Below are 26,975 nucleotides of genomic sequence, written 5' to 3' on the forward strand. Positions count from 1 at the left end.
CCTTACTTAAGTGTAAAATTAAGTTTTAATCATAAAATAATTTCAAAATAATCTTACAAAGTATTTCGAACCAATTCAAAGCCAAAAATTACAGATTGCTCAGAGGGAACCGATTCCCCCCCCATAGGAGGAACCGATTCCCCCTAAATGGTTTTGGCCCCGAGATTTCCAGAATGCTCGGAGGGAACCGATTCCCCCCATAGGAGGAACCGATTCCCCCCTAAACAGTTTTGCTCTGAGAATTCCAGTATGCTCGGAGAGAACCGATCCCCCCCAAGGGGGTACCGATTCCCCCTTGTACAACGGTCGAAATATTTGAATTTTACACTTAGGAACCGATTCCCTTCAAGGGGGAACCGATTCCCCCCACGCTCCAAGCTATTTTATTAAATGTTTTCATACTAAAACGGCTATAATATCTTCTCTAATCATCCCCAACGTTCAGAAGTGATCCAAGGTGTATTTAAGCAAGTTTAGAAGCCATTGATCAAAAACAAGAAACATCAAGCAACTAGAATCAAGAGAGAATCAAAGAGAAAGCATCAAACCTCAAGTTTGAGCATTTCAAGCCTATTTCATTCATATTCATTTGCTTTCAAGAACACTTTTTGTGCTCAATTGTATTCATCTTTGAGTGTTCTTTTCTTGTTCTAGAATTGTGCAAACATCTTACCTTGTGAGGTTTTCTTGTAAGTTTGCAAATTTGTAATCTTCTCTTTGGGAAAAGAGTGTTCTCAAGAGTTGGGGTATACTCTTGAGGGAATTGTAAGGTTATCTCTTTGGCCTCAAAAGAAAGAACAAATTAGTGAATTTGTTGGAAAATCCTTAGTGTGGATAGCTAAGGTAGTGGACGTAGACTTTATTTGAGAAAGTCGAACCACTGTAAATCGCTGTGCAATTACTTTCAATTTTCTGCAAAAGCTTCCACAAAAATTTTAATTGCCAATTCACCCCCTCTTGGCCGATTTCGTCAATCGATTAACTCAACATCATCATCAAGTCACATGTTCACATCTTCATCCAAAGAATAGGATGAATCCAAGGAATTAGTAGTTACCTACTTTGCCCTTGCAAAAATCCTTAATTATAAACTTGTCATTTTTCATCCGACGAGTTAGATTTAGCATGAAAAATCAACTTAAATTTAATGGTCCATATTAAACCCCTAACATTTTAACTCATTGAAATGACATATTTACCCTTTCCCTATCATCTAACAAAATATCTTAAATTTTTGATTCGATCCGATTATCCAATTTTTTCTTGAACTTTAACATATAATAACTTTTATCATAAAAATTGTATAAAAAATCTGAGCAACACCAAACTTTTACAAGATAAAAATATATATTTTAGGAAATTATTATTTTGGTGTTTGAACTTTTTCTAAATTTATACTTTAACCACTAAACTTTTTCATTTATGCAATTTGGTTACTAACCGAAATTTTTAGACATTAAAATAATTAATGAAAATTTTAAGTTATTTGAGTTGTATTTTACAACACAATTTGAATTTGAATTTTTTTTCGAGTCATATTGAGTTTATGAAATTACAACTTGAAGTTAATTCGAGTCTAGTATTTTTCAAGTAAATTTAAAAAAAATTAATTTTTCGAGTTAAGTCGAATTTTACTCACCTATTTGTGTAATAAAAAAAATCACACTGAATTACCTAAATATTTGATTTTAACATAATAGAAGGATCACAACCATAATTACACCTCACTATTTCTTTCTTTCACCCTGAAATCAGAATTAGATTATATTGTCAAATTTTTGCACATTTGTACGAAAATAACAAAGCAAACAGGTGAAAGGGAAGAACTGGGTTTAAGTAATTGGTTCATCAAAATTAATCAACTTATGTGAAGGGAAATCAGATTTGCTATCTTGGTAAGATTTACATCTCCGTTGAAATCAATGAAAAATTTCTGATTTAGCTGCTGTTTAATCGTTTATTTTTGTACGATTCTCTCTCTAGACTTCGAGTAGTTTTTTTTATATGTCGTTAACGCATAGCTGTAATCTCTGTCTTCTCTGCGATTCCATAGAAAATCAAGTGAATTGAGAATGCTGCAGCATCAAATCGTTCAATCCCCGGCTAGATTAGGGTTAACAAACCCTAATTCGCCTTCTCTTCAAAACTCTACCCCACCCAAATACCCTTCTTCTCAACCCCATTCCCAATCCCAGCAACAAACACCCAACCCCAATGTTTCCGCCGCAACTACCTCTTCAACCCTCCTTTCGCTTCTCCCTCCACTCCCCAGAGCTCAATCCCTTCTTCTCCAAATGGCTTCTTTAGCTTCCAAGCTCTTTGAAGTTTCCCCGAATCGGGCCCTTTGGGTTCCGGCTTTTCGAGGGTCTCTCCCTTCTTTTCTATCTTCACAAATACAATCAATGCCGCCGCCTCCACTTGAATCCACCCCTATTTCCTCTAAAGAAGTCATCTCGTTGTTCGCTTCCCTCCAAACGCAACTCTTCGAAGCTGTCGGCCAGCTCCAAGAAATCTTAGATCTTCAAGATGCAAAACAGAAGATTGCGAGGGAAATCAGGTTTAAAGATGGTTCTGTGCTTGCTTTTGCCAATAAACTTAAAGAGGCGGAGAGGGTTCTTGATAATCTTGTCGATGATTATTCTAGTTATAGGAAGACAAAGAGGTTGAAATTGGAGGATAATAGTGTGGAGGAAGATGATGATGATTCTTTTACCACTACAGTTGCATCTCAGTTGAATTTGTCCGATATTTTGTCCTATGCACATCGGATTAGTTACACTACTTTTGCACCTCCTGAATTTGGTGCCGGACAGGCACCCCTTCGTGGGGCACTCCCCCCTGCTCCACAGGAGGAGCAGATGCGTGCTTCTCAGCTGTATGCTTTTGCTGATCTCGATGTTGGTTTACCTAAAACAGTTGAGACTAAGGAGAAAGCTGTTGAGGCGATCATCGAGCCACCGCCTGTGCAGCCTTCAGATACCAATCCACTTGCCAATTTGGCAGCCCTTCAGGGATTGCTTCCTCCAAATTTACAGTTCCATCAGGCTGGAAACCCGGAATGCCAGTGGAGTTGCCAACCGACTTGCCAGTGCCACCACCAGGATGGAAGCCCGGGGATCCAGTGCCACTGCCTCCGTTGGAGTCCTTGCCTACACCTAGGATGGAAGGGCAAAACATTCGGCCTGTTCCACCTCCATGGTTGCATAGGCAGCCCGAGCCAATTCAGTGCGACATGTTGAGCTCGATATTCTTGATCCAGATGATAGCAGTGATTATAGTAGTGATGATGGAAGCTCTGATGATGAAGATTGATAAACTGATAGTCTGACATACTTGAAGTAAGTGTACTCCTAACTCTTACGATTACGAACAAAATTGACTTTTGAGTTTTCAATCATTACCTCTATGTTATTTTTTCTTGTCATTGTAACTGAATTGGATATGGCTCTGTTTTACACTAACATTTGCTATCTTGGTAAAGAAAATAGATGACCATAGAGCTGAAAAGCAATTATTTGAAGCATCATTCTTCATTAGGAATTGATTTGCCTCTAGAAGAATGAATAAATGGTATTTGTAGAACTGCAAGAATCGTCGCTCTATTGTTCCTATGAAATGTGAATAAAGAGGTATAAATCTGTAAAAGTTTCCATAACTTGGTATTCACTTACATAATGGAGATGAAACTTCGTGCAAGTTAAAATTATATGGGGATGGTTTGCACATGATTGTAAGATGATTTTCCACTAAATTAGGGTATTTTTTTTGTGGAATGATTACATATTAGTTTGGCATCGTGATTAGGGTTGTAAATGAGACGAGACAAATCGTGAGCGATTCAAGATCGACTCAGGCAAAACTCGATAAATGCTTGATTCGAATAGAACTCGAGCTTGACTCGAGTTGTTAATGAGCCGAAATGGGCTACTTGATACTCGACTCGAAAAACTCGCAAACAACTACAAAATTTAATATATTAATATTTTATTAAAAAAAACAAAATATTAATAATATTAAGATTTATGTGTTGATTCTTTTTATAAAAAATGTATAAGATTTTTATGTATTTAAGGTTTATGTTTGAGTTTGAGGTTTAAGTTGAGTTAAATTTAAGATATTTTTGTTCATTTCGAGCTTTTACGAGCTTCGGTTCATGGTTTGAGTTCAAGTTGAACTTGAAAATTTTAAGCACGCTAATTTTCAAGTAAAGTTTTATTTCAGAGTTTTCGAGTTGAGTTGAGTTCATCAATATTTGAGTTCGACTCGATTACATCTTTCGTTAGTCTTAATCTACTACTCTATTCATTGAGTATATTTTTAATTGAATAATCTACTACTCTATTCATTGAGTATATTTTTAATTGAATAAACCTTTCAATAGTAACAAAAAAACAGAAATTATCCTTTGATTTTCTACATCAAATACATTCTCATTGATATTTAATGCAATGAAATATATTTCAATGGTTGATGTTCATCTATGCAAGAACGATTATACACAACTAGACGATAATTAGAAGAAAGAATGCTTTAATATGATTGAAACCGTTAATGTTTGCCTCTAGATTTCTTTGATGGCTCTAACAAGATGATGTTGTGATTGCATGCATCTATATTTTCTAATGTTATTACTTGTATTAAAAGCACCACCGAATTTCAAATTGAACGTCTGGTTTGTTTCTACGCGTAATTACCGGTCGAGAAAATTGCATCACCCAAAGAGTCACAACCCTAAATATATAGAGTGAGTAATACTCAGTTGGTAGAGCACAAGGTTCTTAATCTTGGGGTCGTGGGATCGAGTCTCACGGAGGGCATTTCATAATTCGGAGGTCTCCTACGGAAGCTACTCTCAACCTGGTGTTGGGGACAGCCTACTACCTTACCTCCCCCTTACCCCATTAAATATGGGAATAAGTATCAGCTAATTTTTTATAATCATTTATATTTTATATCCAAGTTGTGTTCATTTCAGTCTTGGCATGCTTGATAAGATATGATTTGAAGATTATAACGTAAGGTTTATGATGATGACTTCATGTATGATAGCATAGCATGTCATATTTTGCTCCCATGTTTAGTAATTGATAAGGTATGAAACTTAAAAGAAAATGGTAACGAGCAAAATGATAGTTGGAGACTCTATTATAATTGAAGGATCATTTGTGCACTTTATCCAATAAAAAAAACTCACGTTAAACAAACATTATAGTTGGATATTAAAAGTGAAGGAAAAATATATGATCATCATATTTTATCCTCCTTACAAAATAATTAATTTAATTTGAAAAAAAAAGAAAGAGTGTGAATGAATTCAAAACACATATTTTTTAAAACATAGTTTTATTTACTCTCATTTTTTTTAGTTCTAACAATCAATAAATAGAATACAACTTTTATTTTCTAAAAATTTTTTATCATTCGTATCAAATATACCAATAAAAAAAATTTATATTTATATTTTTCTATCTTTTATTTTTTCCCCCATCATTTTAATTCACTTTTTACTGTATTAAGTAAAACTTGTATGATGGCCGGTACCCTTAGAAATAAGAAAAGAAATGTAGGATTGTATGGCAAGCTGGGGGTTGATAATTTAGCCGTTGCTCTGTCTCATGTGGTTCACAAACAAACAAGTATGCCCATCCCCACCTGAATCATTTATGTGTCAAAGTTGTACTAATTAACTCTGTTCTTGTCAATATCTAGATATATAATGTTTTGTAAAAAAAAAAAAAAGTTTGAAAACTCAACGGCATTTTTCGTAAATCAAGAGGTTGAACATAAAAGCACAATTCAGTTGGGAGTCCTGTTTTTTTTTTTTTTATTCTCTAAGCCACTGGTTATCTATCTCCAAACCCCCAAAAAAAGATGAAAAGAATGAACATTTTGTGCGCATCCCAAGCTTCAACAGCGGTGCGTTCAAGCAGGGACCAAGCCTCGGCATCCGCCCTTCAACTCGGCGGCCAAACACCCAACGCGAGAGACTCCAAAAGGTTCACCACAACCCTACCTTCAAACCTCTGTACCTCTCAGCCATCGCCAATCAATCCTCTGCCTTACCATCAGCTGAAGAACAACGAGAAAAAGTCTTCTAATCATGCAGTTTCGCCCAACTCTAATGATCTCATCAAGAAGAAGAACGCTTCTTTGGAGCCAATGGATGTAATTACAAGGAGAAGCACTTGTTCTGCAGAACAAGATCAACCCATTGCTTCAAAACTCTCTTCCTCTCAACACCAGGTTTCCCTACTCATTCACTAGTGTTATTGAAGTATCAAATTTGCAGTTAAATTTTCAATAAATTTGGTCTCAGGTAGTGGTTCTAAAGGTGTCATTGCACTGCAAAGGTTGTGAGGGAAAAGTGAGGAAACATTTGTCAAGAATGGAAGGTATGTATGTATGTATGTATATATGCTTCACAGTCACTTGCTCATCTCCATCAAACCAAAATGAAAACACCAGTTTCGTGTATTTTGAATAGGTGTGACATCCTTCAGTATCGACTCTGCAGCAAAGAAGGTAACAATTGTTGGAGATGTGACACCATTACAAGTGTTGGCCAGTGTTTCCAAGGTTAAGACTGCGCAATTTTGGACATCGGCTGTTGCCTCAACCAATCAAATGATGACAAATTAGCATCGTCAATTACTAGTTTGAACAAGAAATCTAAGCAAATTAGATTACTTTTGATCCTGAAATGGTAATTTAGTTTGTACATGGAACTTGGTATTGTTACCTGAACTCAGATTTTCTTTCCAATATATATTTATTCATATTTTACAATTATATTCATAGAATATAACCCCGGATCTCATATCGCCGCTCAAGTTATTCCCCGGCACCCATGTCTGGTTTCTTGTTTTACATTTACCAGAGATTTGTGCAGGCTATCTTTGAGTTCTCCTATGTTCCACTTTGGGATAATTTTTCTTGCTTTTTTATCCATGGGTATTGGTGCATCAATTGCAGATAGATTTCCAGTAGCTTTGAATTGAGCCTGTCAAACATCAGCCTCCTTTCAGTCCTTGACCAAGAGTTTAGATTATTATATTTTTATCGATTTCTTCAAATATTATCATATTCACAGGACATTCTGGAGAATGCCATATGGCTGAGAAGGTATCAAGGTCAGCTCCATTGATTCCTTTTGGCCATTGCTATCCGTTTTCCCTTGCGTACCGAACAGATACTTGATCACCATCATCATCACTTGAAAGAAGCATTGCTCCCTCTTCATATGCCCCGGTTTCTAGTGTTAATACTTGAAGTTGCATTCAAAGGCCTAAAAATATAAACATAACTAAAAGATTAAACAGAACAGATAGAATCACAATCAATGAGAAATAAAAAATGGAATGTTTCATGCAGCATATTCGATGAACATTTCATAAGTCATACATTATAACATAGCTGTAAACAATAAAGATCTAAAAATTTTAAAACGACCATCTGTTTTAATCCAAATGGATGCTAATCCAAATGAATGCTAAAAGATAAAACTAATGAAGCTAAAACAGCCAATAAATTATCATGGAGGTCAGTACCAATACTGTCAAAGCATTCAGAACCAGTTGATAAATCATCAGCTAAAGAAGCTTCTATAACTGAAATTGGACTTGGTTGTTCTCCCTCCTTAGAGCCTAGTAGAGATCCCAGTTCCGATGTGGATGCCTTTATTAGAAAGCAATATCAGAGAAGGAAGGCAATAAATATAGAGGGTGGCAAATTAGAGTTTTATTTGTTTCCTCTATTACATTAGATTTTTATTTCCTTTGTAACTTTAGTCTTGCTAGTCAAGATCCTGTATGTTAGGGAACTTTATTTTATGTCCATTAGGACTATTTCCTTTGTCACTAAAGGTATATTAAAGGCTATCAATACTGAATAAAGAAGACAAGCAATTACTCTATTATAAACGTTATTCGTAGAGGGTTTCAATCAGGGACAAATCTACCTCTCTGATTAACCATTGGTCAGAGGAGAAAATCTTTCACGTCTAGACCTTTGACTAGATCCTATGCCAAGGTTCATAGTATGTTTGTAGCTAGGAACAAGAAAATGATGCTTAATCGAACAAGGGGGTGAATCAAAGATTGAATGTTGGATCCACTAATATTAAGATGAACAGCATGGAAAAAACTAACCTCAAACCAAACAATCAAATCAGACTGGGAGAAAATGTATGTGTACATATGTATGTATTTGTACATATATGTATGCTTGTAGTTGGGAACGAGCAAATGAAAGCTTAATTCAATAAGGTGGGTGAATCGAAGTATGACTACCGAATCCACTAACATAACATGCACATTAAGGAAATAGCAAAAATTTCATTTTCAACACGAGTTAGTTTCACTGGATTTTTGTTGATCCTTTCCTTTCACAGCAAGATTTTCTTCACTGATTGAAACTCTAATGGAGAAGAGCCTCTTTAAACTAGTGCTAGTATCTTCATTTGTTTAATACATTGTTGAGGACAGGTTTGCTGTAATATTTCTTCTTCAAGCCTGCTTACAGGGATATCGAAATTGTCTTAACATTAGCAGCAACACTGAATTTGAAACAACCAAAGGTTCGAATAAATCGGTACTTGATCTCATATTCCGTTGAATCTCTTAAATCTAATTCACCCCATTGGTCATTCTCAATATAAGTTCTTTTTTTAATGAAGATTCACAGGAAAAGAAGCTGTTGCCTGTATCAATAAGGGAAGTCCAATGCCATTCTTCTTTTTATACCAACAAGATGTTAAACTCCATTAAAATGCTGGCAAATTCACCGTCCAGTGAATGTAGGATACAAATACTAAAGGCTCTATAGATTTCATCTATTTGGCAGTGTTTGCAATCCTTATTCAGGAAAACATGAACTTTGTTTCTTATTTCGATCCAACTGCACCCTGGAATTCTTTTCATCTATTTCTCTTTTATCTCTCTTCTCACCATTGATGCAATTTCCCATCTGCCAGCGGCAGCGTATGCATTGGACAGCATTATATATGAGTAACATCCTAGGGTCCAATGCCATGATTTTCCTTGCTGCAAATTCGCCGAGTTCCCTATTTGAGTGAATTTGGCAGCCTCCAAGCAGGGCTTTCCAAAAACCAATACCTGGTTCAAAAGGCAATTGGTGAATAAACTCCTCAGCTTCCTTGAACCGCCCAGATCGAGCGAGCATATCCACCATACAAGCATGATGCTCTGATTTAAGCAAGTTGGATTCCTTAAGCCTTACCTTGTTGAAATATGAATAACCCTCAGTAACACGACCATCATGATTACAAGCCCATAATAAACCAAGAATTGTAACATCAGTAGGCCTAAAGCCACTTACTATCATCCTTTCGAATAATTCAATGGCTTCATTCCCTCTTCCGTTCTGTGGATAACCACATATCAAAACATTCCAAGAAACAACATTTCTTCCATGAAGTTTATCGAAAACCAAGAGACTGTCATCCATACTTCCACATTTGGCATAAAAACTAGTAAGAGCATTGCCTATAAACACATTAAGTTGATCTCCCAAAGCTTAAAAGCATAAGCATGAAAACTTTTCCCTTCCCGAGGGCAGCTATATTAGCTGCTGCACATTATAATTGCATTAACAAAAAATTGTACAAATCAAACATATTGTACCGATATGCTCTACTAGAGTATCGGTACACATATTTGAAAAACAAATAGTGTATAATTATGGGATCGATAACAATCAATATTGATACTCGATGCCCAGGTACCGATACACATGAGCCAATGTACAAATACGACCTCCGTGATTCAAATTGGGTATTCAGAATTGGATTTCAAAAATATAGTTCGAATGTATAAACTAGAGTTTAATTGTTCTAATTGGGGTTTTAATTTGGAAATTATGGTACTCAATTTGAGAATTAGGGTTCTATAATTGGATAGGAAATTATATTTAGGGTTAGGATTTATGAAATATGGGATTAGGAAAAGATGATGAGATGGCGGCAGCCCCACAACGGCATCCACAGCTACTGTCGGTGAAGGTGACAGTCGGTGAGGCCTCATCCGCCGATGACGGCTTGGACGGACAACCAAGTCCAAAACAAAATAAAATTAATCAAGCTTACCTTAACGGATTGGTGGTGCAAACATCAGTGAACGGTGTCCACATCGAGAGGGATGAACAACAAAGACTTAATTACCGGTGAAAGATGATAACAAAGACGGCAGCGACGGTGACAGCAAGAGCTTCAAAGCTTTTAAAAAATTAGGGTTTTTTAATTTAAGGGGTTACTATTTGATCTAATTATAATAAAAAAATAAGATTATAAAATATAATGTAATAATATTGTCTTTTAAATAAAGTACATTTAGATTTTCAACTAATTTATAGTTATACGTTAAGTACTTTATAATTGTAATGTTTTATAAATTAATTTAATGGTGCTCATCATTAGTTGTGCTCGTCGAGCGTTGTAGAAATTTCCTTATAATTTAAGATAAATGTCAAGATTCAAATCCATATAAATGAGATAATATAAATATCTTTAATTATTCGATCAATTAATGAATGTCTATTTAATTTACTTTTCAGAAAGTACTTTTTCATTATTGATATAAGTTTTTAGTTAATTTTGTTTAAGAGAAAATATAATAAATTTATAATTTTAATAAAATAAGACTATACAAAGAAATTATAAAAAGCCGACCAAACAATTTAAAAAATAGAAGATAAGAACAGACATCACTATAAGCAATGAAAGGTAAATAATATCTACACTATTATAAAAAGGAATAATGATAAATGATTATGACATTTTAACAAATGATTTTATCACAACTCAAGTATAATATATCTAAATAATTACTAAAATATATGAATATGAGATAACTAATCAATAATTCAATATAAATCAGCATAAAGTGTCACCCCCAATTTATAATTTAATTATTTTTATTTAATTAATTATTGTATTTAGGGATAAAAATGTATAGTTTTAAACTTTGAGGGTTAATTTGTAAGTTTTCAGTCAATCTAAGCCTTGAACCCGAATCTATCCAACCCATGTTAGCCAAGAAAAAAATTAATAGGTGATTGAGAGGGGTTGAACCCATGACATGCTAGCATAAAAAGGAATAATGATGAATGATTATGACAAGTTAATAGCAGATCTTATCACAACTCAAGTATAATATATCTGAATAATTACTAATATATATCAATATAAGAGAATCAATCGATAATTCAAATCAAATATAAATCAGCATAATGTGTCACAACCCTCCAATTTCTAATTTAATTATTTTTATTAATTAATTATTTTATTTAAGGATCAAGATGTATAGTTTTAAACTTTGATGGTTAATTTGTAAATTTTCAGTTAATTCAGGCCCTTGAACCTAAATTTATCCAATCCATGTCATCCAAGAAAAAATTTAATAAGTGGTTAAGAGGGTTGAACTAATGCCATGCACCAAGTAAGTGAGCCCATACCTCTTCCATCTAAGGCTAAGTTCCTATATGAACTTTAAAATAATAAAAATATATTTAATATTAAACTTGAATCGGATTTATAACACCAAGCTATTTCCCTCCTTCTGAATCAACCAATTCTCATAAACCTTTAAACGCCTTTGTTGTCTCTCACCACCGTTCAATCACAAACTAGTTGTGACATGCATCACTATCATCAGTGTGCTCGTCGTTGTCCAACGATCAAAACCCAGATTCTCCCTCACCCAGACTTCCCGTCATTTTCCACAAAAAAGCCTTTTGATGCTGCACCTAAACCCAAAACATCAATTATGGCCATCTTCGTCGTTTTTGCTTCACATTGCCTCGATCATAAAAAATGTCGCCTTGTTCCAATCTTAGCCTTGTTCTCCACTCATCGAGACACTATGCTAACCGTTTTGAAGAACATTTGAAAGTTTATTTCTATCTGTTTCATAGTGTTTCTAGTTAGTAAAGCCATTGTTGAACTATATTTTGATATAACAATTAAGGAAATAAATGTTTTTAGACTTGAATTGAATTTATCCAAAGATTTCAAAGATTTCAAAAATAATTCAAAGTCCACCTAACTTGGAATTGAGCACAAAATAATTTTATGGACAAGCAATACCGATATTGTTCTTACAGTATCGATACCTCATGAATAATACCTATATTGTTCATATGATATCGATACCAAGGTAAAGGAAGTATCGATACTACTAAGTACTATCGATACTACCAGCATTACTCAAATTTCAGAATGTAAAAATGGTACCGATACCCAAAGGGGTATCGATACTACTTTACATAGTAGTATCGATATCGTAGGCATAATATCGATACCATTAGACCCCAACGGCTAGTAACAACTAGTTGTATTTAAAAATAACAAAGGTAGTACCGATACTCCCTTTAGGAGTACCGATACCCTCTGTACTGGACAGTTTTATTTTTGCAGAGATTTCATCTCCAAAAGGCTATAAATCATCCTCAATGGCAAGAAATTGGCACAACTTCATTCCAACATATAAATACAAGTTCAAGACACTTGAAGAAGGGTTAGAACACCTATCCAAGCATTCAAACACAAGAGAAGAGTTTTTCAATCTTATTTTATCTCTCTTGCAAATATTAGTGTTTTAGTGAGCTAAATTTGTAAATACCCTACCTTTGAGAGGTTTTATTTGTTTACTTCTTTTTACCTTTTGTAAAAGGGGGTTGGTTCTATCTTATCCAATTGAAAAGATAGGGAGTGTAAATGTTATCTCTTGATCCTTTGAAAAGAAAGAACAAATTAGTAAATTTATTAGAAAATCCTAAGTGGGGAGCTTAGGTAGTGGAGGTAGAATTGGTTGATAAGTCGAACCATTATAAATCCTTGTGCCAAAATTTTATATCTTTTACTCTTCTTACTCCCTAATCAAATTATTACCAATTCACCCCATTGTAACTTTTGGTTGTCAATTCGAGCTTTCGCAAATCTCAACAATTGGTATCAGAGCTTGACTTGTTAGAAGGCATCACATTCTTGAGACGATCCTCGAAGACGCTCTACCGATTTTTGACAAAGAGATGGCTTCAACCTCCAGTGCTTATTAAATGGAAGATTCTCAACCGGTCAACAAGCCACCCTACTTCAATTGAGCAAATTATGCCTATTGGAAGAATATGATAATGTTCTTCATTCAAGCAAATGATCTAGGAGCTTGGAACTAAATCATGAAGGGTTACTCCACTCCACCCGGTGAGATGGATGATTGGAGTGATGGAGAGAAGAAGAAGTTCCAGCTCAATGCTAAGGCTATGCACATTGTCTTTTATACATTAGGCCCAAATGAATATGGAAGAGTATCATCTTGTTCCAATGCCAAGGGGATATGAGACAAGCTCCAAGCCACTCACGAAGGAGCCGATGAAGTGAGGGAAACCAAGATAAGCCTTCTCAACCATAGCTACAAGAATTTCAAGATGAAACCCGATGAAGACATCAAATCTATGGCGGATAGATTTTTCGTGATTGTCAACGGTCTAAAGGGATTTGGAGAAGTAATCCCTAATGAGAAGCTTATGAGAAAGATGATGTACTCTATTCCAAAAGTTTTGGCAATCAAAGAAGGCAGCGATTATCGAAGCTAAAAATTTAAAGTCTTTCACTCTCGACGAGCTTATTGGTTCTCTTCTCAGTCATGAGTTGATGGTGAAGGAATAGGAAGATGATGAAGAAAAAAAGGACAAGCAGAAGGAAGAAAAGAAGAAGAAGGTATGCATTTCCTTAAAGTCCACCAATGAGAGCTATCAAGATTCAAATGAAGAGGTGGATGAAGACGATGATGAAGAAGAAGAGATGGCCAAGCTCTTCAAAAAGTTCAAGAGATTCATGTATTCCAAGGAAGTGAAGCATGAATCAACCAAGAAGAAGAGTCCCCCGGTGTTCTTCAATTGTCAAAGAACGGGGCATGTCAAGTATGAATGTCCCCTCCTAAAGAAGAAGGGATCATCCAAGAAAAAAGGCATTTGTGGCAACTTGGAGTGATGAAGATGACTCTAATGATGAAGATGAAGTAGCCAACCTATGCCTTATAGCCGTCGAAGAAGATTCAATGGTATCTTATAACTCAAATGATTTAAATTCATATTCTTCTAATGAGTTACAAGATGCTTATAATGAGTTATATTTGGAATTTGAGACCATGAATTCCAATCTAAGAAATTAATTTCAAAACTTAAAGTTGAAAATGATTTAGTTTTGAAAGCAAAAGTTGATTTTGAAAATCAAAATGAAATTTTGAAAAATGATTTAGAGCTTTCAAAAGTCAAAATCAATGATTCGATTTGAAAGCTTAACAATAGAAAAAGAATTAATTTCTAAAACAACTCATTATGTGTTTAAAAATGGCAAAATGCTCACATCGCCATTTTTATTGTCATTTGGAACATACTTGTCCCATAAAGAAAAGACAATCTTTTAAAATTAGACAAGTATGGGTTCCTAAGGGAACAAGGGGCATTAAAACTAATGTCCAAGGATCCAAAGCAATTTGGATACCAAAATCTACTTAAATGTCTATTGTAGGTGTATGGGAGCAGTGGTGATGAAAGTGAAGATATTCAAATGCTCTAGCCACACTTGAAAAAGGAATGGATAACCTCTAAGCTTAATGCTTTTTTTGGTTATTTGGTTGCTCATTTTGTTTATGCATGCATGAGTTTTGATTTTAAATGATTATGCATTGTTTTTAATCTCATGTATGTTGAAAAGTATTTTATGATAAACATTTTAATGATTTAATGACTTTTCATAATTTTTTAATTCATCATAATGAATTTTGTTCAAAATTGATTTTCAATGCAAATGATATCTCTCTAACAATTGATATCAACTTTTCAAATGCTTTGATTTTACAAATTTTAAATTTTTGACCTAAATTTAAATGTTTATGCATATGTTTTAAATGCAAAATATATCTATCTAACAATTGATATCAATTTCTTCAAATGCATAACATTTTTTTAAAGCTTTATGCATATGTACTTAATTTCAATAATTAGTATTGCATAAAGTATTTTAAAGTTGGATATGAATTTCAAATCAATTCAATTTTGTTTAAATGTCAAGCTTTTAAAGTCAAAGTTTGTTTGGAATGCACTTTTTGAGGGGAGCTTTTGAGTTTTCAACTGATTTTATGATAAAATTTAACACTTACTCTCCAAAGTTATTTTAGAACTTTAAAGTTGAATTATTTTTGATATAACAAAAAGGGGGAGAAGTATGGGTTTGAAAAATTCAATTTCTTAATGAAAAGGGGGAGCTGAACATTTTCATACATTTTCCAACAATTGGTATCTTTTTCATTAAATATTTTATTAAGGGGGAGTTTTGCCAAAAATAATTTTTCAAATGTTTTGTTATATAAAAAATGGGGAGATATTTAAACTATATTTTGATATAACAATTAAGGAAAAATGTTTTTGAACTTGAATTGAATTTATCCAAAGTTTTCAAAGATTTCAAAAATAATTCAAAGTCCATCTAACTTGGAATTGAGCACAAAATAATTTTCTGGACAAGCAGTACTGATACTATTCTTAGAGTATCGATACCTAATGAACAATACCGATATTATTCATATGGTACTGATACCAAGGTAATGGAAGTATCGATACTCACTAGGTAGTATCAATACTACTAGCATTACTCAAATTCCATAATGCAAAAATGGTATCGATACCCAAAAGGGTAATGATACTACTTTACATAGTAGTATCGATACCATAGGCATACTATCGATATCATCAGGCCCCAACGGCCAGTAACGACTAGTTGTATTTAAAAATAAAAAAGATAGTACCGATACTTCCTTTAGGAGTCGATACACTCTATACTGGGAAGTTTTATTTTGTAGAGATTTCATTCCTAGACGGCTAGAAATCATCCCCAACGGCTAGAAACGACCACAACTTCATTCCAACATATAAATACAAGTTCAAGACACTTGAAGAAGGGTTAGAAAACTTATCCAAGCATTCAAACACAAGAGAAGAGTTTTCCAATCTGATTTTATCTCTCTTATAAATATTAGTGTTTTAGTGAGCTAAATTTTTAAACACCCTACCTTTGAGATGTTTTATTTGTTTACTTCTTTTTACCTTTTGTAAAAGGGGATTGGTTCTATCTTAGCCAATTGAAAAGATAGGGAGTGTAAAGGTTATCTCTTGATCCTTTAAAAAGAAAGAACAAATTAGTGAATTTGTTAGAAAATCCTAAGTGAGGAGCTTAGGTAGTGGAGGTAGACTTGGTTGATAAGTAGAACCACTATAAATCTTTGTGCCAATTTTTTCTATCTTTTACTCCCTTATTTGCTAGTCAAATTATTTCCAATTCACCCCCTTACAACTTTTTCGGTTGTCAATTCGAACTTCCGCAAATCCCAACAGCCATATGTGGCTAGCACTCATAGTCGTGGGCCTTTTTCGATCATTAAGATCATCGAATTGGTCTACTCTAAAAAAATGGATCAATCTTCTCTAAACCGAATTGGTCTGCTCTCAAACCAGGTTAAATGAATCAACTCGAACTGAGTCAACTCATATTGGTTTGAAATGTTGACCTTGACCGAACCATTGATTTTGACTTGAACTATTGACTTTTACCAAAGTTAGCTTTGAATTTGAACGTCATTGATTTTGACTTTGACCAAAAGTTGACTTTTTCTGAAAAGTCATATTTTGGATTTTATAATATCCCGAGTCCTATTTCATGGTCCGTTTTGTCAAATTCTAACCCGAAAGCTTATGAATCAAACCTTAAACCCATGCATATTTATTTAACTATTTTATTTAAGTGCATTTAAATTAAGGACAAAATCTAATTCGTGCTATTGTTTATTTAAGGTACTCGTGATTCTCCTGACATATCGTCAGCTCGACCCAACTCTTCTCGATCTGTTCGAACGTGTGAGCTCGTGATTTCTCGGATTTTGTAAATCCAATGAACAATTAAATTAAAATATTAATTGAATAGTAATTTTGTTTTGTTATGGCTTAGGTAAGAGTATTGTTGTAAAGTGTGGCGAGACCGATGCTCAATAGGTCTCCTAGACTGATCTTTTCGTGAGGTGTGTTCCTTGTGTGCTATATAAATATTTTAAATACTTGTTTGAATTATAATGTCACATGATTGTTCTATCTGTTTTAAGATATGACTATTTTATTTCTTATGAATGATTTATCTGATTGAAATCCTGATTCATGTTGTATTGATAATGAACTATGTTTGCTTGATATATATTCTCTAGTTATCGATTTTACTGAAAAATAAATGTCTGATTTATGATTTCGTTATTCAATTGGTATTATCTAAAACTATTTTATTGGGGCACTTTTTGGGATGTGATATGGAGTCTCAACAGGTTCAACTTCGATCAAGTTGGGAATTTCATATGAACTTAAGGCGATCTTTGGGTAGGCTATTAGGCCCAATGAACCTAGAGTAAGACTTTATGGATCCTAAGACACCCCTTAGGATGACTCCTATTCCCAATGGGATATGATTAGTCTTTATGGGCCTGAGACACCCTTCAAGTGGGCTTTTACACTTCAGCTAGGGTAAGTCCTTATGACCTAAGGTACTCAGGTTGGCTTCTATTCAATGGGTATAGTGTAAGTCTTTATTGATGCAGTTTTGGAGAACTATATATCGACGTATGGGTAGATGATAGTTATGTGTTTTAAAAAAAACCTTACTACCACTTTTACGTTATTTTATTAAACTGGTTTTTTTAAACTTATCAATATGTGTTATTTTGCACTAATTGGAACACACTGAGCTCCCTAGCTCATTCCACAAACTTTCTCTTTTTCATATGCTTTTAGATAGGTACCCCAGACTTAGCACTTGAAGAATCGACACGTACTATATTTTTATTGTAATTTTTCTATCTTCCAGATTGTCTTTATTTTAGTGGCATGTACCTATGTTTTGAAATACATGTTACATGACATATTTTACTTTTACTACCGATGTACGATTATTTTGATACGTGACGTCATTTGGTCTTAGTATTACTCGTTATCTCTCATGTTTATATTACTCGTTTTGGCCATATTATGATTTTAATGTATTGAAGACGCTTTAAAAGTGTTTCTAATCCATTAGATCTAGTTTTAGTGTATAGACTATTACATAATGATATTTAATTTATCTATCAATAATAAATAAACAAATTTAAATAATAAACAAATACCTTTTGAGTACAAAATAATAAAAAATATTAATAATTTTATTTAAAAATCCAAGTATTACTAAATAATATAACAATCAGAAAATAAATAAATGATCAAACGAAATGTAAAAGATACAAATAAAATAAACGATCAAACGAGATGTAAATGATACAAATAAAATAAATATGTTCATTTGATGAACTGAACATACATTGTCCTCAAACAATTCCTTCACTAAAGGAATGTTACAATCTTATTCAAATTCATCTATTTAATTCGATAAATAATTATGTTAACAGTATAAACCAAACCATTCACATATTGTTCACCTAAAGCTACAATCATTTAGACCCCTGCATTTTAAATAGTTCAATGTTTGGAAACCTGGAATTTCACTGCCAACGAGATTGAATGGCAATGGTGGAGGGTTTCGCCAATTGGGAAGCTGTCCCGTTATGATTAGTGTCTCCAACAATGGTGATGTATCAACAGCAGCTTCAAGCAATCTCCCTTTCTCCGGTAAGGGCTTCCCTTTAATCAGGGTGTCGATTATTTTTCCGTTCGAAAGATATTCATCGATTGGAACCCGATCGTAGCGGGAATCTTCGACGAATGAAGTTCTTGTCGTTTTAGAACGGATACCGATACCTGCTGTGGATGGAACGTTGTGGGCGGTTTGAGGTGGAATGTTGGATGATGGTAAGAGTTTGTTTAGGAGTTTCTTCAATTCAGAGACTTCGGCCATCGATTTCTTAAAAAGAGAACAGAAACATTATGGTAATAATTTAATGGGGTAAGTCTTCTTATAAAAGATAGACTTGGAATAAATAAATCGATTATTGAGAATGTCCGAATTGAAAGGGATTTTGTTTTTGTTTTGCTGTCATAATCCATATATTTTTTTTATAAATATGAATCATATCACTAATTACAAATTCGTGTCGTATTAAAAAGAAACGGGAAATTTTAGATTTTCTTAAATCGTCAATTAGAGATTCTTCTTTCCCCTTGAGATGCCTTATGCTTGTTGCCGGCTTGCTTTTTTAAATGTTCATAAATTGTAATTTTGTTTCTTACAATTCTTGGATTACTTATCCCAACTTTCCCCCTATTTATACATAGATGGCAATGACAGCAAATCAAATCTTAAGTCGTATGTTTCCCGCAGTTAACAAAACCTTACAATTACATTACAATTACAATTTCAAATCAAATTCTATAGAAGATGGTCGTTCTTGGTGAATTGGTTTGATCACTTTTTCCGTTCAAAATAATTGGATTATTTTAGATCTCCACTTTAAAAATGTGTATTTTAATTCTAAAACCAACTTTTTTCAATTAATTTTGTTAATAATTTGACATGACTTTTAATAAATATTTGATGTATTTCATGAAAAAGGTTGCGCTATGACGTCCACACCACACATTGACCTTTTTTTTTACAATTTAACAAGTTTTTGCACCTCTACTAAAAATGAGAAAACAAATGCATGGTATTATCAAAAAGAAAATGTATGCTATTTGAATGTGCATAAAATGCTAACTTGTATCAAAATGTAAATGCCAAACCACTATATATCAACGAACTGATAATTATGTTCGAAAAATAGGGCAGCAGATGATGAAATTATAATCGAGGAACTAAATCTACCAAAAAAAAAAAAACACACACACACAGCACATGTTATTTAGGGAAAATTAATCTAATATAATCGAATATTTCACACCAAAGAGTCAGCAGAGTAAAAACATGATATGCAAAGAAGAGAATACAAATACAAACACAACAAATATAAGTTGTAACAAATTAGTTGGGTTTTTTTTCAGACCAAAACAGCTACTACAGTAGTAAAGAATGTACCCTTCAGATCTTATTCTCAACATAGTTTGTTCAAGATCCGCAGCAAGCTGATTTTTGAGTGCCGGCCGCACCCCCTGCAGCCTGGTTGGTTTGGTTAATTTTGATTGCCTGTGGCTGCGGATTAAAAGAAAAAACAGTTGGCAAAGTTAAATGGATTTGCATAAATGTAGTATGTTAAAGTTAAAGAAACCATACCTCAGGCCTGGAGTCAGTATCCGCAAGTCTTTTCTTAATGTCCCTGGCTATCGAAAAGAAAACCTCCTCAACATTTAAGTTTGTTTTTGCACTCTGCATGATGATATAGAGTGACTCTTGAGCATGTAGGGAACATTTAATAATCATATCAAAAGTAACTAAAACATCTGGAGTAAATTTACATACAGTTTCAAAGAACTGGATGCCATATTCATCAGCAAGAGCTTGGCCCTTTGAGGTAGGGACGGCCTGAAAATAAGTTCCTAAATCAACTTGACAAGAAAAAATATCCACAAATGCAAACAGAAGGGTAGCTGTAAATGCATGTAAAAAAAAATTATATGTGCATCTATAAGAGAGAAGAAGAGAAACATACCCTTTTGCTTTCATCCATGTCAGCCTTATTACCAACCAGAATCTTGTTGACATTATCCGAAGCATGCTGTTCAATATTACGGATCCAATTTCTAATGTCTAAGAAGAAAAGGACATTAATTCAGTAACTATAATGGAGAAGAATAAATTTTCAGATAACTGGATTAGGAGTATGTTTCAAGTTTCCACATTGCAAGAAAATGAATTGATCCAAAAACAAGGAATATTAAGAGGAACACTAAAAACAGTGAAAAAGACGCAAAGGTGGATAAGCTCAAACAGTCTGTGTACGACAATCGAAATGAAAATGTTCAGTACTTACTATTGAAAGATGACTCATCAGTCACGTCATAGACGAGCAAAATACCCATGGCTCCACGGTAGTAAGCTGCAAAAAATAGAAAACATTACTCAATTCAACCAACAGTAGAGAAGACCTTAGAAGACAATAAAAGAACTCAAAGGATTTCAATTCTAACCAACTGTTGTTAGTAATTTTATTACCAAGTCCTGTCATAAATCGGAGTACAACATAAGTGGGTTTGAAAGTACGAGAGATGCAAAACCATGGACTAAAAACAACAGAGAAAGAGAAAGGAGAGCAACAAAACCTTGAATTAGAGATGTTATTAAATTTGACATATTAAAGCGAGAGCAATGGTATCTCACATCATGCAATGAAACTTGCAATAACAAGTTAACGCAAAACAATGCTAACTCATGCTATCAAATATATTATAAATCAGATCAGATTATAATTATGAATTATAATTCAATTCGAATCATTGACACATTCAGATTTCAGAGTCTAAAGTAAACAAAAGCTAACCAGTTGTAATGTTCGAAACCGCTCTTGCCCAGCAGTATCCCAAATTTGCATTGATCTTGTCAATTCTGCCAAAGCAAGCACATCATTATTAACCCACATCTCTTTGTAACAAAATTTTAATAAAAAGACCACTGAACTTTGATTAGAAGAACACCTACCCAATGGTCGTGATAAAACTTGTAGTAAATGAGCCATCCGAGAAACGCAAGAGGAGGCAACTCTTACCACACCTGCCCAACCACACAATAACAAAGTAAAAAGAACTTATTCATAACTCAACTCAAAAGGAAGTGCAGATATCAAGACAAAGCTCTGGAATTAATGCAACACCAACAATTAATCCCTAATTACAGGAAAAATACACTATTGTAGCAGGCCATCCTACGAATAAGAAACACTACCTCATGCAAATGTACATTCTGACTCCAGGATATCCATCTTCCGTAAAACTAATCGAGACAGAAGATATTCACATGGAAATGAGTGTCAAGACAGATATATTAAAAAATCCAACCTAAAAAGTCAATAGCATAGATTTACCAATACATATCATAAACCTAAAATGAAGCTTAATCTAAGGTATGATCTTCAAAACAAATCACGGCATCACATCTAGGATTTCTTTATTGAAAACAAAATCAAAGCCATATAAATAAATAGCACAATGTTTCTCAAAAACCAATGTAAATTAAGGACTAGATCTCATTTCAAATCAATATTCATATACAGAGAAAATTAAGGAAAAAATTACCGCTATCGCCGATCAAGAATATAAAAATAATTGAAATTTATTTGGTAAATCGAAAGGAAAGCAATACAGGGGAAGGAAGAGAGATCTGGTGAAATGAGGTCAGAAGCGTCTCTGGTACGCCTAACGGTCGGCCGTTGTGAGAGAGAAAGGAAAATTGAGGAGAAATAGTTTTGTTTGAGGAAATGAATTACTGGAATCGAATCCTAACCGACGGATTAATAATCTTTGGCGTTAAGATATGCGTGGAATGTAACGGTTTTTCTTTTCTTTTAATTTATTCGTCAACGGAAGCAAATGGCGACTATGAATTCATACACTCTGGTTGGACGGCAGCGTTTAGGATCCGGGTGGGTTTTGTATCCCGAAAACGACCATGCAGCCCTTTGCTATTGGAGTCTGAGTCGAGTTTCAGTATTTTTTAATTTAATTTGATTTAAAAAGTTAAAATTAAGTTAAACTCGATTCAAAAGTTTGTAAGTTTATAAATTATCAAGTCGATTTAAACTTAAAATAAAAAATTTTGAAGCTCGATTCGAATTTGAAAAAATTTGAACTCGAAATATTTTCAGACTTAACTCAATTGAAGTTCGAATTCGAGTTCGAACTTGAATCTTAAGCACATAAAAATCTTTTACTATATTTTTAAAAGCATCATATAAAATTAATTATTAAATTTTAAATTAAAATTTAATATATTATTTTTTCGAATTGCTCGTGAGTTTTTTGAGTCGTATATCAAATAGTTCATTTTGGTTTGTTAATAACTCGAGTCGAGTTTGAGCTTGAGTCAATCCATTCGGATTGAATATTGATCGAACTTTGATCAATTCAAACTCGAGTAACTTACGATTGTCTCATCTCATTTATAGTCATACAGTTACATTTTAAAAATTATCTTACAATACAATGTGAGATAATTAAAATTATTTATAAGATAAACAATACTAATAGTATTTTTATTATAACATGTTTTTTTTTAGTTTTTATTATGAAAAAATTTGAAAATAATCACTAATAAGTTGTCGTTTTCTATTAAAAATTAATAAATGATGTTTTAATTTAAAGTTAAAATACTATAAACTTAGCCATCAACCTTAATTTTAAAAATGATCGTAGTTTTAAAAATTAACCTTCATATTCATTAATATACTTAGATTGTGTTCCCGAGATAGGTAATGAATTATAAACCCTAAGTTGTATAGTTTGTTCGTACATTGTATAGATTTTTAGACATTGAAGTGTAAAGCATTTATATGTTAACTGAATATTTAAAGTTCAAGAAGAGGTTAGAACCTCTAAAATAGAAGAAAGACATAGCTATGGAGTAATCAACAATTTGATAAGCACTGATTAAGTATGTAAAGTAAGTATGTTTGTTGTTATGATATTATGTATACAGGTATTTATCTAAAATGTGCTTATTTGTGAATACGACTATAAATTGAACTTTCGACTATCATATAACTTGATGAGGTATGCTAGTACGTGTTTCAATATGAAATTAATTTTTTGTTATATTCGAACTTAATAAAAAAAATGACAATAGAATTTGATATGAAAATGTCAATTGCCATAATAATGTGTTATATGTGCAAATGTATTTATATGTTAAATGATATGTGCGGGAAATGGCAGTTTTGAATCCGGTGTTATGATAACTTAAGCAATTGATCATTTGTTTATGAAAAGTAACTTAAAGTGCATAATTGACCTTTTAATTCTCAAGGCATAATCTATTGTTAATTGAGAGTTTATGGAGCATGATTGTCGAAGCGGTCTTTTTCCGGAGAGGGAAAAGGGGTCTCGTTTCAAAAATAATTCTTTTGGAACGACCGGTTAGTGAAAAAACGTGGTTCGAGGAGTCGCTACCAATATTTGATAGCACCCCAAACGTATTTTCAATTTTAATAAAACCTTAATTTTAATTAAAACGACAAACTTGCGGTCTGCGTTACCAAAACTTAAGTTCGGGAGTCAATTACGTGTGGGGAAAGATTAGCACCCCACAACGCCCTAAATCGATACATAGTCGATTAATTAATTGCCTTTGCAACAAAATTTACAAGTTCGAGTTTAATTTAATTTAAGATCCCCTAAAAATAATATTATTCAAAATTTTAGATGAAAGATAATAATATTTAATTATTTCCTATCGAGAAGAATCAATCTCTCATACCTTCAAGCAATCGATTCTTACTCCAATCGAAATAATGAAATATTAAAATTCCATTCTAAATTTCACTACCAATTTCAAAATAATAACACCCAAAATAATTTTAAGAGTGAAAACGATAATATATGATTATTTCTAATCGAGAACAAATGACATTTTGTGCATTAAAACAATCATTTATTACCCCAATTGAAATAAAGGGTTATTACTATTTCGTCTTAAAATTACATAGCGATTCGAACGAAAATGATAATATCTAATGATTTCCAATCGAGAAAAAATGACCTCTCGTACCTTAAAGCATTCATTTATTACTCGGATCGAAACAAAAAGATAATACTATTCTCAATGTCGATTTGAACGTTATTGTTTTGAAAATCCACCGGAAAACACATGCAAAAATAAAACAAGTAAAAAACATACATCAATCAAACACAATTAATTAATTATTTTACCGATATTTAATGTGAATAAGGATGTTCAATTATTTAAATATCTCGAGACGAGGCCTTAGATTCGATCTAACAGTCTTTTCTTGATGAATTTAATTAAAAGAACATTGTCTTTTTCTCAATTCCCGAATTTTAAAAATGAAATTGATTGTATTTGTGTTACTAAATGGGATAGACTTTCATTTTAAAATTATCGAAAGTAACTTTCTAATATGTTAAGACAGTCACTTTACGACAATATTAAGATGATCGAATATTACCCTTAGTCAATTTATTTCGATTCGAGTCAAGCAATGCTTATGAGGATATCATGCGAGATTAGTTAGGACTAAAATGAACTAATATGCAAAACATGCAAAATTAAATAAAAATAAAAGCGGGACTAAAACATAAATGATCAAACTATCGTGCCAAAATTAAAACAAAAATAAACTATACAAGGGACTAAAATAAACATTTTCAATATTAAGTGCTAAAGTAAAAAAATACACAAAACATGGGGACTAAATTATTATATATTAAAACTGCATGACCGAATTAAAATAAATAAAAATATATATCTAATGTTTGAAATACAAACATGCAAAAGTACAGGGGCTATTTCATAAATATTCCAAAATTTTTCTACATTTTACATATTCAAATAAATAAAGGTAAAATTACAAACTAAGTCCCTAAATATTCAAAGAAAAATTAAACAGTCATTACAGGATTAAAATGCAAAACACGCGTAAACATCAAGGGTTAAATAACAAATATTCCTAAAAATAAACAACATGCACATAAATGGGTAAATTACAGAGAAAATCCCTACAGGTGACTAACATGAAAAATGCGCTAAAAGTTAGGGGACTAAACTGAGATTAAACAAAATATTTCAAAGCATGAATATAAATGGGCTAATAACAAAACTGGTCTCTTCCGGTGACCTCTTTGCAAAAACACGTCAAAGTTAGGGGGAACCTAAGGATGATTTCCGCGAAACTTTTCCTATATATACTAGCCTTTTTCTTTTTCTTTCTATTTTTTCATTTTAATTTGTTTTAAATATTTTTTTAGAGAGAGGGTCTGACCCCTCTCTAAAAATCTGGTGGTCGGGTCGTCGCCTAAGCTGTCGTCGGTAACTACGCCACCATCCACACCGCTGTCGGTGGCCGTTGGCCACCAAATTTCACCCAAAAGTTCGTCTTGGCCTCCCCATCTCGGATCTGGGGTTAGTTTTGCGAAAGGAGGCGTCGTTTATAACAAAATAGACAAAGACCGTTTGACTTTCCTCTATCCGATCCGCCGCCGTCCGCCGTTGGATCGCCCCGATTTTGGGATATGTTACTCCCCTAAGCCTTCTCCTTCAGTTGATCGTTCGGATCTTCGAATGGTGGACTCATCTCTCACCGGCCGAAGGTAACGCCTCTCATTTTACTTACTTTTATTTTTTTTACTCTTTCTTCGATATTGCTAAAAAGGAAATAATATGTTTCAAATATAGAAGGAAATAACCAAACCAAATTTGCTCTGAAATGTTCATCTTTATTATTTTCCAAAAATCACCGATCCCCTCTTGTTACATTTTTTCTTTGGGTTATATAAGCCCGATTTTACATATGTTTTTTTTCATTTTTGTTGTTGTTTGAAATCATTACGAATAAGTGTTTTTGTGTGGCATATGAGTATGGATTGCTTGATGTATTGACCCTGGATTTCTGAAACTTACAGGGTCTTTTGTTGGTGGCAGCAACGGTGGCCAAGGAGCGGGTGAAACGGATGACAGCAGCTGATTGGGGAAAATGGCGATTGAGATATTAGGGTAAAACCCTAAACTGGGTTAGGCTTCAAAACGTGTCTCGGGTCAAGTTGTTGGGTTTCAATTTTTTTAGGTCTGATATATCGAGGCCCAATTTTGGGCTGTAACTTTGGCTTGAAAATAAAAGAAAAATAAAATTTAATTAGTAATGGTAATAATAATAGGACGAAAAATGAGTGTCGACAGTTGTCCCTTTTTGCTCATTCTTATGTCAACAAGAATAGGGCAAAGACAAAGAGACAATGCGTTTTTCGTCCGTTTAATTTTATGGTTTGAAATATGATGAGGGATCTGTTCCACTGTCACTCAGGGAATATCAGATCTGGGGATGTTGATCCATTCC

At 33.4% G+C, this 26,975-nt stretch overlaps 3 protein-coding genes and 1 pseudogene across 3 annotated transcripts; 2 read left to right on the plus strand and 2 right to left on the minus strand.

Annotated features, from left to right (window-relative positions):
• The first annotated feature begins 1,850 nt into the window (after nucleotides 1–1,850).
• Nucleotides 1,851–3,438, plus strand: LOC120215433 (mediator of RNA polymerase II transcription subunit 4-like). Its single transcript, XM_039213128.1, is given in 4 exon segments — nucleotides 1,851–1,895; nucleotides 2,063–3,030; nucleotides 3,033–3,224; nucleotides 3,227–3,438. Coding segments are annotated over 3 exon segments (1,236 nt in total). The 5' UTR covers nucleotides 1,851–1,895; nucleotides 2,063–2,072; the 3' UTR covers nucleotides 3,313–3,438.
• Nucleotides 3,439–5,843: 2,405 nt separating this feature from the next.
• LOC120215446 (protein SODIUM POTASSIUM ROOT DEFECTIVE 3-like) lies at nucleotides 5,844–6,639 on the plus strand. Its single transcript, XM_039213138.1, has 3 exons — nucleotides 5,844–6,243; nucleotides 6,317–6,392; nucleotides 6,485–6,639. The coding sequence occupies exons 1-3, from the start codon at nucleotides 5,872–5,874 to the stop codon at nucleotides 6,637–6,639; spliced, it is 603 nt and encodes a 200-aa protein (XP_039069069.1). The 5' UTR covers nucleotides 5,844–5,871.
• Nucleotides 6,640–6,826: 187 nt separating this feature from the next.
• Nucleotides 6,827–18,940, minus strand: LOC120215447 (annotated as a pseudogene).
• A 1,086-nt stretch (nucleotides 18,941–20,026) lies between these two features.
• LOC120215448 (ras-related protein RABE1c-like) lies at nucleotides 20,027–21,893 on the minus strand. Its single transcript, XM_039213139.1, has 8 exons — nucleotides 21,880–21,893; nucleotides 21,614–21,685; nucleotides 21,456–21,520; nucleotides 20,949–21,014; nucleotides 20,628–20,725; nucleotides 20,438–20,500; nucleotides 20,252–20,344; nucleotides 20,027–20,170 (listed from the first exon to the last, which is right to left on the minus strand). The coding sequence occupies exons 1-8, from the start codon at nucleotides 21,891–21,893 to the stop codon at nucleotides 20,087–20,089; spliced, it is 555 nt and encodes a 184-aa protein (XP_039069070.1). The 3' UTR covers nucleotides 20,027–20,086.
• Nucleotides 21,894–26,975: the final 5,082 nt, after the last annotated feature.

This window comes from Hibiscus syriacus, unplaced genomic scaffold (assembly GCF_006381635.1).
Source record: "Hibiscus syriacus cultivar Baekdansim isolate YM2019G1 unplaced genomic scaffold, ASM638163v2 tig00110118_pilon, whole genome shotgun sequence".
NCBI lineage: Eukaryota > Viridiplantae > Streptophyta > Magnoliopsida > Malvales > Malvaceae > Hibiscus > Hibiscus syriacus.

Bases quoted from the DNA above. Each gene is read 5' to 3' on its own strand.
- LOC120215446 (XM_039213138.1), top strand. From the start codon at position 5,872: ATGAAAAGAATGAACATTTTGTGCGCATCCCAAGCTTCAACAGCGGTG. The intron at 6,244-6,316 runs GTTTCCCTACTC...ATTTGGTCTCAG, and splicing joins TCTCTTCCTCTCAACACCAG to GTAGTGGTTCTAAAGGTGTC. The intron at 6,393-6,484 runs GTATGTATGTAT...TATTTTGAATAG, and splicing joins ACATTTGTCAAGAATGGAAG to GTGTGACATCCTTCAGTATC.
- LOC120215448 (XM_039213139.1), bottom strand. The intron at 20,345-20,437 runs GTATGTAAATTT...ATCATCATGCAG, and splicing joins GCATCCAGTTCTTTGAAACT to AGTGCAAAAACAAACTTAAA. The intron at 20,171-20,251 runs GTATGGTTTCTT...TTTAATCCGCAG, and splicing joins ATACTGACTCCAGGCCTGAG to CCACAGGCAATCAAAATTAA.